The 15,394-nt window shown below is 34.1% G+C and overlaps 1 protein-coding gene across 21 annotated transcripts in view; it reads right to left on the bottom strand.

Moving 5' to 3' along the window:
* Positions 1-15,394, bottom strand: part of NRCAM (neuronal cell adhesion molecule) — a 259,076-nt gene that overhangs the window by 3,381 nt on the left and 240,301 nt on the right. For 14 of the 21 annotated variants that reach the window (XM_025041894.1, XM_025041891.1, XM_025041895.1 and 11 more), the window contains 3 exons: positions 10,065-10,208; positions 6,046-6,177; positions 5,452-5,530 (listed from right to left, as the gene is read on the bottom strand). In XM_025041894.1, the coding sequence (XP_024897662.1) occupies positions 5,452-5,530; positions 6,046-6,177; positions 10,065-10,208 (355 nt within the window). The remainder of the gene's footprint in view (positions 1-5,451; positions 5,531-6,045; positions 6,178-10,064; positions 10,209-15,394) is intronic. The other 7 variants (XM_025041901.1, XM_025041903.1, XM_025041899.1 and 4 more) reach the window with 1 other exon arrangement.

Genomic DNA, 15,394 nt, shown 5'->3' with positions numbered 1-15,394 from the left:
GGAGTGTAATTTAATAAAACTTTATAAGACTAATTTTTTTCTTATTTCTCTTGAACATGTAAGCACAACATCTGGAAGTAGAAGAGTAGTCATTATGTTTTAGCACATTCTCTCATGTGGTCATGTAACATTGGTTTAAAAAAAAAAAGGAAAAAAAGGCAATGACAATTTTTGCCTTTCAAAGAACAAAAATACAGGCAAAATAAAAACATAATAATATTAGTAAAAAATTAAAAAGGCTTAATGTAAAATCGAGGTTGCATTAGCTGCAGTATTTCATCTACCAATTTGTGCTAGGACTTTATTGCTCCCTCTGTTTCTGAGAATGACTCTCTTTCTAGCCAAGATACAAATATTTCAAGATGCACAAATATTCTGCCTCTTCTGCCAATAATTTCTATTAGAGTTTTTAATTTTTCTCCAAGAAGAAAACTCAAGACTGGAAAATAATACTAGTTTAATATGACGCTGGCATATACTATTGAAAATTACCTGTTTCAATAAAACACAAGTTCTTGTCACAATCTGAATAAATGGTATTATCACAGATAAACAGCTCCCCAGACAAAAATAAGCTAAAGAAATGTATCAGCACCAAGCCAGTATTACAAGAAATGTTGGAGGGACTTCTTTAAGAAGAAAAAAAGTATCAAAAACATGAACAAAGAATGGCAATAACTACATTCCTATCAATAAGTACCTAAAATGGAAAAGAATTAAGTGCTCTGACCAAAAGATAGGGTGGCAGAATGGATAAGAAAACAAGACCCCTACATATGCTGCCTATAAGAGACTCACTTCAGATTAAAAGACACACACAGACTAAAAGGAAGGGGATGGAGAAAGACATTACCTTGATGGACCTAGAGGGTATTGTGCTGAATGAAGTCAGATAAAGACAAATATCACATGGTTTTACGTACATGTGGAATCTAAAGAACAAAATAAACAACAGCAACAAAAACAGAAACAAATGCATAGCTACAGAAAATATTTTGAGGGCTATTAGATAGGAGGGGAGTTGGGGAGATGGCAAAAAAGGGCAAAGGAATTAGGAAGTACAAATGGATAGTTACAAAATAGACATGGAGATATAAAGTGTAGCATAAGGAAAATAGTTAACAATGTTATAATAAATATGTAAGGGAGAAGAGGGGTACTAGACTTAGTGGGGTGATCACTTTGTGAGTTATAAAGGTCTCTAATCACTATGCTATACAACTGAAACTAATGCATTATTGTATGTCAACTATACTTGAAAAAAGAAACCTCATTGAATTGTACAATGTAAAAAAAAATTCCTCCACATTTTTATGAGGACTTTTAAGGACAGGTGGTATTAGATATTAATTCTGAGCCTAGAATATGAGAAATTAAATAAATTTCAAAATAAGTCATAAATAGTCATAAAATAGTAACATATAGCCATAAGATATACTTTGATACTTATATCCATGAATAAAGGTGGTTGCGCAGTGGAAGGAAATGTTCACATCACAATATTACAATTCAGTTCCCGAATTACTTCCTCAGGGAAGATTTCTTGTACTACCCTCCTTCTTTGCCACTGACTTGGTTTTGGCTTTGTGCTCCTGCTCCCTTGGTGCCGTTCCCTTTCATAGCACTTTGCACACTATGCTCACATTGTTCTTTTACTTCCCTGAATCCCTCACTAGACTATAAATCAGTGAGATAACATTCAGTTTGTTTTAATATCCCTACAGCCTGGTATACAGTAGGCGCTCAATAAATATTGGTTGAACTAATTCATTGCAATGTAACAATAGATGAGACAGAGAACATTTTAGAAATTATTCAGAATGCTAACATTAAAAAAATTTCATTACTTCTTAATTAATTTTCGAATGTTAGACAAAGTACCAGAATATATTCTTTACCTTCTCTTATCCTAAGAATGCATTTTAGAGTTCACTTTTTCTTTCTTTCTTTTTTTTTTTTTTGTGAAAGCACTTCAGGGTTGTGGATCCAGAAGGAACCTTTACTGAGTAAAATTTAACAACAATAGATAAATCTGTGATTGTTTGCTCTGATTTTCCTGTGGTTGCCACCCTACCACAGCCAAACCACGCTCCGGTTTTATTGGTATTCATGACTCAGTCTTCCCAAACACCATTTCTAAAAGTCTGTCGTTATTTATACTGCTCACACACCAGTTTATGTTTGTGATTAGAATAAATCTAAAGTAGATAACAAATGTGGCACATTTTCCTATTAGACAAGCTTTACGAGCAGGGGCTAACATGCTTGCAACAGGATGTGCTCATGTGAGTGACAGGATCCCTGTGCCAAGAGCCTCCGTTTACGCTATGAGTTCAAGTACCATGGCTAGATTCATTCTGGTTTTAAGAAGAATGGATCTAAAGAATGAAAAATACTTACATGGCTGGTTGCATTGTTTCTTTGATTATTCTATATGCTAGTAAGAATGCAGATGCTACTGTCTGTATAATTTAAGAAACAAAGAAAGATGCAGGCTTCCACCAAAGGGTAACTGCTTGGGGATGGGTATCGGAGTGAAAGCACAAGGTTACCGTACATGAAAAAAATCAAATTTAGTCACTGAAGTTCCATCCCTCTTTGCACTATGAAATATCCTCTGGCTCAGAGCCAATTATGTAGAAACTGTTTCATCCTCAAGCTAGAGAATGAACAAATCTTAAACAGAATAAATTTACATTTAGATAGTAGCCCTAATTTTGTGTGTGTGTGTGTGACCAGCACAGTAATTTATCTTCAGAATGAAAAAAAAAAAAAAAAAAAGAGAGAATCAATTAATAATACAGAGCTCAAAACTTCCAGAAGGTGTAAAGCAGAGAGGGGACCTTGGCAGTTTAGGGAGGAAAATGACACTTAAATGTTATTAAAAAAAAAAGATTCTGTAATAGATAGTTGGAATCATTTTCATTAATTGTGACATCCAAGAAACTAAATGTCTTTTATTTTTTTTAAGTAGAAAAGAAACCAAATGGAAAAATTCTGAGGTAGTGTCAGAAAGTCACAGGACGAAGCCACATCTTTAGCAAAGGATGTTTGGGTATTTGGGGAAGTCATTTCACTTGTGGGATTGTCTCTACGAACTTTCAGTTTCAGTAAAAAAACCACTAAGCTGAGTTTCATGTTTAAGACACCTGTCAGAATCTTATTTCCTTTGGTACCTCCCAGATCAATGTAATTACAGGTGTGACGAGTTTTTTGTCTTCACACATGAACCAATGGATTTTTACTCAATAGGCCCAAGGATAATTCTTTCTCTTCTGAGAATCTCAAAGTACAAACTGAAGGAAGCCATCTGAAAACACTTCACAAACATATCACACATAAATTAACACTAAGACAAAGACATATGACTAAATAAATGTAAGCACAGTGATAATGAGGCCCGTAACCAAATACTTGCTATATATCGCTCTGGAACTCACAATCATATTAACAGTTGTTAGTGGATAGCTCATAGAGAATCATAGAAATCATAAAACTAGAAAACTCCAGAACAACTGTATCATTTTACAAATGAAAAAAAAATTGAGATCTAGACAAATTAATTGATAACTAGAGAAATCAAGGATAATGGCCGAGTTGACAGTAAAACTAACAAGTCTTTTGATTACAAGCTATTTCACATTCATTCAACCTCCATTTCAGTTAATCAAGTTTTAATGGCATGAGCAGCATAGTTACCCTGAGAAAGCCACATTATATCAGATGATGGTTTCACATCACTATAGTAGCAAGTGGACATTTCAGACCCACAAGGTGAGCAGTTCATGGCCAGATTCATTTAAGCATGATATAGTAGAACAGAAATCCATCACCATGTGAAGAATGTATGATATGCAATGCTTTATTTTCAGTCCATCCAAATACATAATTTTTTCAGGTTATATTAAAGATTTAGCTTCATCACAATAAATAAGGGAGTGATATGCATATCCTGTGTAGTATATTCTAGCCACAAAAACTCTAGTCATCATCAGCTCACCTGTTTTACAGGGAAAACATGTAGAAGTAAGTTAAATCAGCAAAGATTTCAATTCATCCAGGGTAGGCCTCAGCTATGGCCACCTATCTGTAGGCTGCTCTTATGTGTTATGAAAACCTTCTGGGTGAATGGTGGGGGCGCTGCATGAAGTTTTCATAGACTTTCAGTCCTAGACATTTTTCTGCATCATAAGATAAAAATTCTGAGAAGTTTTAGAAATGATAATCATCTCTGTTGAAGAGATCAGAATATGAAAGCTTACGTGCTGAGACACAAAGGTAAAACACTTGAACCTGCCTGAAAACTGGTATGAAACCGATTCTGTCAGAAAAACATTTTTTCTCAATCAGTTCTCATATTTCTTATCCTCAGCATTATTTCTCCCTTCATGATGTTGACATGGAAATACCAAAAATGAGCCCTACAGATAGGTAAAAACTAACACGAATATCTTATCTATAAATGTCATCTGGAAATCACATTAGTGAAATATTTTATTTCACCTAAAAGTCTTTTCTTCTGGCAAAAACATCCTGAAAATGGGCTCAGTGCATATTTAAAAGATTATATTTTATGTAATCAAGAGGCTTATAGAAATTAAAAACAAGGTGTAAGAGTATTTTATAAATAGAAGTACTTTTTGGAACACCAAAATCCTAATCTTTTAAGTGAGAAAATATATATTTTGTTTGTGTTTTTAAACATATCAAAAACAATCATTTATCCCTTTAAAAAGACCTATAATCCCTAGGCAAAAATATATTTGTTTAAAGAGAACCAACCTTCCCTCCTGTCCTTCCTTCTTTCCTTCCTTCCTTCTTTCTTTCCCTCCTTCTGACTATTTAGCACATAGGTTATGTTAAAATTTGTCCTTAATGATGGAGCCAAGCCAAGAATGTATCACCAAATTTCTGTGGGTTAACAAACTGCTTCCAGGGCTGTGATATTTCTTAATAATTAACAGTCTCTAAAACAAACTAGTCATCATTTATGGTTAATGGGAAGAGTTATTGGTATTTGTTTTAGAAAAATAAGTCCCAGATCCAAGATTAGAAAGAGTAATGCTGATTTTAAAAAGCTCTGTTTAGAACATAACAGGTATAGTTTCCTTTACAATGCTGGTTTGTAGGGTCTTTCTTGTTGTTCTAACTCTTATTGTAACATACCAGCTTTGCTAGATTGGTCAATGTAGCAATCTGGACAATATTATAGAGTGGAGGAGACACTGTCTCTAAACCTATGACTAAAATGGAAATTTATTCTTAATGGAAAGAGAACATTTTAACTCTGAGGGATGTGTAAACATTTAGATATGGAAGTGTTTCTAAACTACTATTTGAGGAAAATATGAAATGCCAGGCAGAGTATGTTCCTGGCCCATTCTAAAGCGACAAAGTGTAGTATCTGTGCACGCAGGGAATGTGAGGGGCAGAAGAGAAGCAGAGGCTCACCTGTATTCTCCAAAAGTGCCATCATCTTCCTTCATAGGCTGGATTTCAGGATCAGCATGGGCATCTTCCTTTTCTTTAACTAAAAATTTCAAAATGACATTCTTATCTATTGATCCTGTGTTTTCCTATTCAAAGTTTTTAAGAGTGCACTCTTTGAGATATATAGCAGTGGAAAATATTTCTATATACATATGGGTTGTATAACATTAACCGTATTGGGAAGGAAATGTTACACATCGCGATATCAAGACTCAGTTCATGCATTAAATTCTTCTGGAAGACTTCACATACCTTTGCCCTCTGTCTGTTGGTTGTAGGTGCAGTTTCAGCACCTGTGACTTTTATGGAGCCTAAGGAAGTAGAGTCACTAATATTTTCAGAGGACAGATTAATTAACTCCCCCAAATGCCTTCTGATCTTTGACAATGTTTAGGCTCCCATTATATAAAAATAGATAAAAAATTATTTGAACAGAAAGTCCAAATTTAAAGCGCTGGGAAGATACAGTTATTGCAGTTTACCCTCATGATTTCTTTTTACTTCAACAGATAATTAGGCAGTATTACAAGGCAATTTTAATTTTTTTTTTCTTACCTGGATATTTACCACCCTTGTTTCTTCTGATGAAGCAAACAATCAGCAAAATTAAGATAAGGAGAGCAACAGCACACATTAGACCAATGAACCAGCCCTGAGTTGCAATGTCCACCTGTCGGCTTGCCATTGCTGGAAAACAAATCAATGGTGTCAGTGATGATGAGTTAAGGGGGAGATAAGAACAGTTATAGTCTCTTGTATAAAGAATTTCCATAGTTTATGAGCTTTTATGTATATTACATGTGGTCCATATTGGAATTTGTCAGTTATCAATCAGGAGATATAAAAAACACTTAACTTTGGAAATTTTTCATTAAGTAAAACAATTTAAATAGAGAAATCTGAATGCTAATACCATTAAATTCTAAGAAAGTTATTTTAATTATATATTCTCTAGAGAAACATAGTCCGAAACCAATGAACAAATTTAGTGTTTGTAAGACAAATTGTTCATTAAATACAATGCTAAGAATATACTGAATTTTAAAAAGAACAAGAACAGAATGTATACATCTAATGGAGTATTTTCCCTTCAAAAGAACCACTTTGGAGGCTAAAATATCATTGTAATGATGCTGTCATTTTTTTGAAAGTTTTTGGAAATTTTCTGTTAAAAAAGAAAACTTTCTACAGAAGAAACCTGTCCACATAAGATAACCAGCTTTATTATTTTTATATCTTAATTTTCACCTAAAAATATTACTTAGATTTGTTCATCTCCCTTATTATTCGTCTTACTTACAAGAGTTGGTTCTGAATGACTTTTGCAAATTTCTGAAACATCCAATTTACCCTCAAAAGACCAATAGTCAATATTGAATATTGCTTAGGATCCATTCAAAAGACTTTGAAATATATCTTTATCAGTGGCATCATTATTAGAACAAGTGACCAGTTTAAAGAGAAAATACTCATTTACATGTATACATATTCTTTAAGTATTCATCTCTTCTGTTTGAGTCAATAAATGTGAAGCCCCCTTTTCAACCAGTCACTGTGCAAACCTCCTAAGAAAAACATAGATTAGCATTTCTAATATTATTCAAAAGTATCAATCAAATGGGAAAAAGTGCAGCATCAATGGCTATTCAGACACGTCTATGAAGATTTGTTAAAATAAATTGGCATATAAATCTTTTTTTTTAAATAAAAAAGGTCTTTATTTTCCTCTCTTTTGACCATAATTAAGATAAAAGGTTTTCTTCTCTTGATTCATAAGCTTGCTTATATTATGCTTTTAATTTGATTGAATTTCTTCTGAATACATTTAATATTGTTAGGTTAGGTGTATGTGATCTCTGGATGCAGAAATAAGCATTGGCTACATGTATCTCAGGTTCTGACATATGTGCAAAAATCTACTTCGTTGCCTTTGTTCTCCACACTAAGCATAGGGAGAAAAATGAGATGCTTAAAATCAACTGTGAAAAAGAATGCAAAAAATGTGTGGGTGTGGGTTTAAGAAATAAAATTAGACGTGGAAATACATTATCTAGAATACAAATCAAATGTCAGTAGCCTTTCCCTAATAGCCCCTTATGCCTCACAGGTCAGAAGGATTTTGAGTTGTATTGTAACTTGATACAACTGAAGCATGAATGTAGACAGTGCTCCCCTTCCATACATGCACCACAATCATGATGATGATGATGAAAGTGAAGACAGTCAAAATGAGAGCTTACATTCTGAAACCCTTACTATCTGTGAGACACTGCGCTGAGAACAAAATCTCATTTAATCTTCACAACAATCCTTTGAGTTAAGCATGAGGATTAAGTCCATTCCAAGAGAGGGTAAAGAACTTGCCCAAGAGCTGGAGTTTGACTCAAGTCTGACTGGCTCCAGGGCACATGGTAGCAGCCATTATGCTCTGCTGCTACAATGTTTTCCTGGAAATATGTCCAGACATCGAATCTGCAGATGTCTGAACAGAGAATAAAATATGACAAGGCCTTTCCACTCTGAAATAGGTAAAAGATATTTTAAAAGTCCATTATTATATACTCTTTGGCAATATATTTCTGTCAATTATCACATGGTCTTTGTGTGCTTTTTCTTTAAAACTGAATAAAAAACCCACTAGTGATTGAAGTTAGAATCTTTGTTTTTAGTACGCTTAGTGATTTACAGCCTTGTCATAAATACACAGGAGTTAGTCCAGTAGCCCTACAGGACAGAACAATGAAACTCGGAGAACAGGGAGCTAGATTAACAGTATATATTTGCTCCTAGAGGTAATATGTTAACTAAGGTCACTAGGGTTTAATTGGTATTTATTCTTTTTAATGGTTATGTTTATATGTAAGAGGTGACAAAAACTGGTTGTGGCTTCATCCTGTTTCTCCATTGCTGGCATACAAGAATGGCTCACCCGTTATGATGCTCACCTTGTACTACCTGTCAGCTGCAGCTGGAATTATAGGCATAGCAACATTGAAGAAAAAAATTTTTTTCTAAAACGTCTGTCTTCTATCCTATAGAAGGACAAAAGATTCCACCTTGATTTTGTGGGTGGAATCTAATTCCAGCTAGATCTGCAAGCTGGAGTGCACTGGAGCCATTAGGAGTCCATAAGAACTGGAAAAGACAAACAGGTCATTTCTGAGACCACCTGTTTCCCCTGGGGTATGGTCCTCTGTCACCCTATAAGGGGAGTGTAGTGAGGGCATCTGCTCCAGTGTTGGAAGGCTGAGCCTCTAATCCCAGCTCTCCCACGTTCTAGCTGGGTGACAGGCAGGTACTCCGCCTCTCATTACACGTCACTAACATGATGTGTAAGTGGGTAATAACACTGCTCACTTCATAGGATTGTTGTAAGGACTGAATGGAAAAGCCATGAAAACCATTTGTCTGGTATAGATTAGAGCTGATTAAATGCTAGCGCTGTTATTATTACTAGCATTCTAGCTATAAAGGGACAGAATATCTACTTGAGCTTTTAGCATTTTGAAATTAAAAGCTATCGAAAATAATGAACATCTTGTATTACTAACTGTGAACTGATATCCTCTTTTAGGTTTAATACAGTATTTTTTTTAGAACTCTGTACATAAGTAGATATGAAAATACAAGGAATAGAATAACAAAAAATGTTTTTTTCTTTATATGATTTTAGCATACAAATATTTTAAAATGTAGTTTAGAGTAAGTTATTGAATATTAGCTTTGGTTTCTTTCTTTTTAAAAACCATTCATGATTGTATATTTTCTAAACTATAAGAAATGACTTTAAAAATCATAATGTTTGGGTAATAAAAGGCACACAAGAATACATTTTGACTATGGGTTTTACAGGAAATGCAACATTTCCTCAAGAAATCATGAAATGACTGAACGTGACATGGATGTGTAAATCACAAAATGAACATGTACCATACAACCCTTCTTTAAATTTAAGTAAGCAGGGAGCGTTTTCCATTTTGTGAGTAAATATAAACATTCTTGACTCTTACATGAACATTTTTCTTTAACTTAGAAACTCTAATTATACTTCTGTGTTTTGATAATGTTTAAATAACTAAAATATATACAAGCAGTCAAACATGGTATGAGAAAAATGGAATACATTGATTGAAGAAATTCTTGTTCTATACAAGAACTGCAGGGTGCTGCTGGGTTATAGTCTTTTTTTGACATAAAAAACTGTGACTTTATCAATGAATTATTTCAGCTTCAAAAGACTTTCAAAAATTCTATTCTAACTCCGAGGGAGTTTATACGTGTAAATGGTGAGAAAAATTGACTTAAGTAACTTAAGTTAAGAATCATATTTAGCTCTGTTTTGGTAATGGTTTTTGGCAATAATATGATTAGAAGATGATTTGCTTAATTCTGTAAGTCATTGCATATAAAGAGTCCAAGACAATTAAAAACCCCAACTCCTAACCCAACTGTGCCCCACAGAGAGACATTTGTGGCCCTATCTATAACATAGCACCACTAGCCCCTACCTTCAACTGGAGTGCTCAGAGGCTTCACCTCGGAGCATGAGCCAGACCTGGTGTGATATGCCTCACCTAGGCCTGTCTCAAACACATCCTCTGCACTCACAAAACCAGAGTCTCCCTCTCGAACTTTGTATGCTGTTCCTGGCATTAGACCCTTTAACCCAAAGAAGCTCTGAGAATCATTTACAATTTCTTTCCTCCATTCTTCTTTGCCTATGGAAATTTTGCAAAAACAACAAATTATAATATTTTAAGGGGCTGGAAGTCACTTAATGCTTCAAGAAAGGAAAATTCCTCTATAAGCTAAAGACAAAATCTAGGCTTCCTAGGTTTATCATTTTAGGTAATGTCAAATAAATCAATTGACTGAATATCCAGATAGCATATTAATTGTATATATTCCTGTTGTATTAAATTTTCTTTTTTAATACAAAGGAAGCTTCTTTATCTGCACCTTGCCTTATAAAACTATTGAGTTTCTCTATGATGTTTATAAAAAGAACTGTTACACATTAAATAGTTTAAGTGAACTATGGGAGAATTGTTTTTAAGTTCATAAGATGAATCTTTTGGCAAACTTAATGTCTTCGAGTTTATCTAAGTTATAAATTTAACCTTTCCTGGGTATTGGTTTTCTTAAAAGAGTAGTTATTTCTAAAAATATTATTTGCATGATAAAGGCCTCAATAGAAAGTTGAACTATGTTTAACATTTTGTTACAAAAGTTCCTTGCCCACCCAGCTTATTATGTGCAGAGTACACTACAGTAAGGAGAGGTACTGGGTTTTCATAAAATGGCTGAAAGTTAAGGCTGTCCCATCTCCTGGCAGAGGTGGCCAGGCTGTAAGTGGAATGCCTGACTTGAGAATATATTAAACATTGAAATATATAAGTGTTAATTTTCTGGAATTTCTGATAAAATTGTGTTGAGTAGTATTGGCAAAATGACTACTTTTAAGTCAATTTGATTTCTGCTACTTCAAGGTCCATTTTGAATAAGCTTTACTTCTTTCCTATTGTACTTACAAATATAATTATTCATTATTACTCATGTTTACATGTTGTGGGTATCGAACAGTTTTAAGTACCATAACATGAAAATAATATGCACTAGAACTCATTATGTTCCTTGTTTTGATAACAGCAACAAAAGAGATTCTTAGTTATGTATAAAATACATAGGTTGATGGTTCACTATAATTTTTTTAGATAAATCTGATTCATTTAATTGGATCAAGTTATTCTTCAAGATGATCCACAGTAAATCCTTAACAGAGTTCTTAATCTCTTAAAATGTATCCCCCAAATTAAAAACCGGGTAATGAAGTTGTTTCTTACTGCCAGCTACACCATATTCAACATAAAAGTTCACATGCTCTGGTCCCTCATATTCCTAAATGATAATAGCACAGGTCTCAGCAGCTGCGGCAGTAAGTTTGCTGATCCTGGGATTTACTGCTTGAAATAAATATACAGTAGAAAAATAAAACAAACAATCAAATTGCAACACCATACACACAAATAGAAAATAAGTTTAAGTACTCTGAAACTGTGCAAAGAAAATTAAATTAGAATTTACTGCCAAAATTTAGGATTTGCTCATATTTCACTTTCAATATAGACAGGCTTTTCGTTTATTAAACTAAAGCATTAGGAAATAAATCAATAATCAGAAATAATGATGCACAATATTTAAATTTATGAGTTCTATCATATAGGTCCTGAATAATGTGAACTGTTGTCCACATCTTCATTTCCTGGCATAGTGTGGGGCAAGAGACTGGTGAACAACGCTGGGGGCAGAGGTCACAGAATATCAGAAACTGCAAGGTAAAACCCAATACTAGGTGGCTGTTTTTCAATCCTATTTATCATCTTAATGCAGATCTTTACAGAATTTGTGTTGGGGTGAGGAAAGATGCTTCGTAGAATAGTGGCTTTTGACCTGTTTTGAGTCACAGACTTCTTTAAGAATTTGCCTCTGCGGAGTTCAGGGACTCCAGGTGAGGGACACTTGCTTTGGAGAATGCTGGATGATTAGGGTATGCTGGAGGAGAAGCTGTAAAAGGAACTGCTAAGTACTTTTATCAGAAGTTAAGAAAGAAGAAATAAAAGGAATAAGAACTACTTCACTTGACACATCCTAGAGAGTAAGACAATCTTACCTGTTAAGTGTTCATTATATATCATGTTCTGAAAAAGGATGCAACCCAAATAGTTTCTTAATAGCCAAATTATGGAGATTATATGACACTATATGCTTGCTACTGAGTAAAGACAACACTTAGTGACATTAAAAGATGTTATTTGGCTATGGGAGGCTGACAATTATATCAGCCTTACTGCAACAGCCTAAACCAAAAATGACATATTTACAGATATATTATTTTGGTTAGTTAAAAAATGATAAGATCAATTTATTATCCCAGAGAAAAAATATCCTAGGATAGTAAATCAGAAGGTTTATTCAGACTCTAAAATTAAATTCCAGGTTATGTTATACAATTTAGAAACTAAAAGCCTCTACTAAAACAAATATAATGAAATATCATTTCTTAGGATCAAAAGAGAAGTATATAAAAGAAATTAAATAATTTAATTTAATTACTCGACTTCTGAGATAATTCATCATCACATGTATATTGTATGCCCCTCTGTGCTAAGGATGGGAAACAGCAGAGAGCATAAATGATTACTAAATTATGTAGTGTTCTTTTGTGGACCTAATAATTAATTTTAGCTGCCTGGGATTTTCCACTTGAAGAAATAGATAATGATAGGAATATGATCAATAAACAGTGACACTAAATATGAACACGTGTGTAAAACATCAGTGGCAAAAAACCCAGGTAAAACAATAATTTTCTTTAAAAAATTTTGGAATCATGGAACTGAGGAATTTAATCTTGGTGTAATTATGAAAGATGGTCGAGGCAGAACCATACTGAAATACTTCCAACAGAAGAGCATTTAGCTCATTCTTAAAGACACAGAGAAGATAACAAAATTTCCTAAGGTTATGCCATTTGGCTACTTTTATGACAGAATTATAACTCTCCTAGCTTTGACGCCCCACTCATCCACTTTCTCATTGAACACTCACTGAACACCTATGATGTGCCAGTGTTTCCTGGGATGTGCTACTGTCATTTCTCAGCTGGGCTTTCTCAGCAGTCTGTCTCTAGTCTCTCTCCCTACTTTCTTTGTAGATCCCACCAATACAGTTACCTACATGTTGGCTTCTAAACTTACATATGTATCTGATCCTATCATTTTTCTGTTGTGGATGGCTTACCCCTGCCTACAGGTAAACTTACATATGTATCTGATCCTATCATTTTTCTGTTGTGGATGGCTTACCCCTGCCTACAGGTAAACACAAATTCCTTAGTGAGGCACGCATGGCCATTGACGATCATTTACATCCGGCCTCACCTAGCTCATCAGTCTCATCTCAGGTTCTCTTTTTCATATATTCTACATTTCTGCCCAACTGGACTACTAGGTATAACCCAAACGTCCTGTGGGTCTTCAGTCCCCACATCTTTGCTTATTACCCTACCAAGAAGTTATATACTCCGATTCTCTGACTTATCCTCCAAAATTCTATTTGTTCTCCAAGACCCAGTTTAATATTACTTTCTTTGTGATGTTTTTCCTGATCTTGTTTGGCAAAATAAATGGCTCCTTCCTCTATGCTCATATAACATTTTGTTCAATGATCCATTTAGCATCTATTTTTACTCTTTTTTTTGTATGTTGGTCTTACTTGACAGATGTTAAGCAAACAAAGGCAGAGTATGTCTTACCATTAGATATGCAGTGCCTTAAAAAAGGCTGGTGCATTTTACATGCCGGGTAGATATTAACTATTGAACTGATTGAACCTTCTATATAGTTCTTTTATGTTGTTGTTCAGACCAAATAAAGTTGTGAACATTAAACTTGGGTTCTTTAGCTTTTCCTGTTTCTTAACCTAATTGGTAGCAGTGGGACAGACTCTGGTATAATTATAAAGTGAGAGTCTCACCACAGAAAAGATCCCTCACCAGCTCCTCAGTGCCCTCCTCTGATCAGCCCAAACTGGATGACCACAGTTAGCTGTTAATTAGGTCAACCAGGTAGTTCCTAAGTCGCCAGTTTCTCCCTATTCCTGTATCCCAACTAGTCACCTCACAAAAATGTTCTGATAACTGGTCCCAAGGGTGAGAAAGTAAAAGCTATTAATAAAGCGGTGTCCATCCATCAGCAATACCGAGAATATAACTCAAATCCGTTATCTGAATGTTTTTGGTTGATTTTTACACATGCCTTCACAGGTCTATTTCTTAGAATCCCAGACCCAAAACTATTTAAAAGGACACAGAAATTGAACAATTGCAGCCAAACAACTACAATTCTTACAAGGATACTGAAAACTGAGGACATGGATTGAAACAAGTGACTCTTGAAGATCTCAAGAGTATTTACATACACAAATTGAGGAGAATGGTAAGGAAAAGTATGGCATAATACAGCTGATTGAATTATCCTGGTTTCTGCTTCATGGTTTAAATAATGCTTTTGTAATTATATATTTGTAAGCTTGGGTTTTATTAACATCTGTAAGAAAATTAAAAAATGTAAACTCAGATGCATCTCTTTTTTCTCCTCTTCAATCAGAAGTGAATTAAAATCACTAGAAGCTGATGTTTCTTTTGCTAAGGATATCACACATGTTTTCCCCTCAATGATTCATCTCTTATTTATTTTTTCATGTTGTTTTAAATTAAAATATAAAATATATATAAAATATTAAAATTTGGAAGGATGTGGAGCACTTTTATTTTGGTCCTCTCTGAGACTATATAAACTTTGCCTGGAGAAGAAAATAGAGAAAAGGATAGAATTCACTCTTAGACTGAAAAAATATTTTTAAGGAAGGAAAACCCAGGATAACCAATTCTTCTTGTGTGCTTAAAGTCTTATTAGTAAAATGTCAAAATCTTATGCAAAACTTTTAATTTCTGGCACACTGTTAAAAGAAACAATACAGAAAATAAGGATAGATTTAGCTTTCTTTTAAAAATTTAAATACTATTTATCTTCTTATCTGAGATCCAACAAATTTCAATGTTGGGGAGCTTCAAGAACCTTCTGTCACTCCATTTTCATTTGTCTCTATGACTATAAGTAATTCACAATTCAATTTAGTAATATTAAATGGTAAAACTTAAACTATTTTAATAAAGATTTCTTTTAGTTAGTTTTAATTAAAATAAGTAGGTGATTTTTTTCCAGTGGCTTGCATGTCCTCTTCTAATATGACAAGGCAATGGAAAACTCACATTCACTTCACAGGAAGCCCTGCTGCAGCACAATTACTCTGCTACTGATTTTAGGCAGAGTGATTGACATGC

The sequence above is a fragment of the Pteropus alecto genome, unplaced genomic scaffold (assembly GCF_000325575.1).
Source record: "Pteropus alecto unplaced genomic scaffold, ASM32557v1 scaffold109, whole genome shotgun sequence".
Classification (NCBI taxonomy): domain Eukaryota; kingdom Metazoa; phylum Chordata; class Mammalia; order Chiroptera; family Pteropodidae; genus Pteropus; species Pteropus alecto.
Note: the sequence above shows the minus strand (reverse complement) of the source record. Positions and strands in the feature narration are given on the sequence as shown.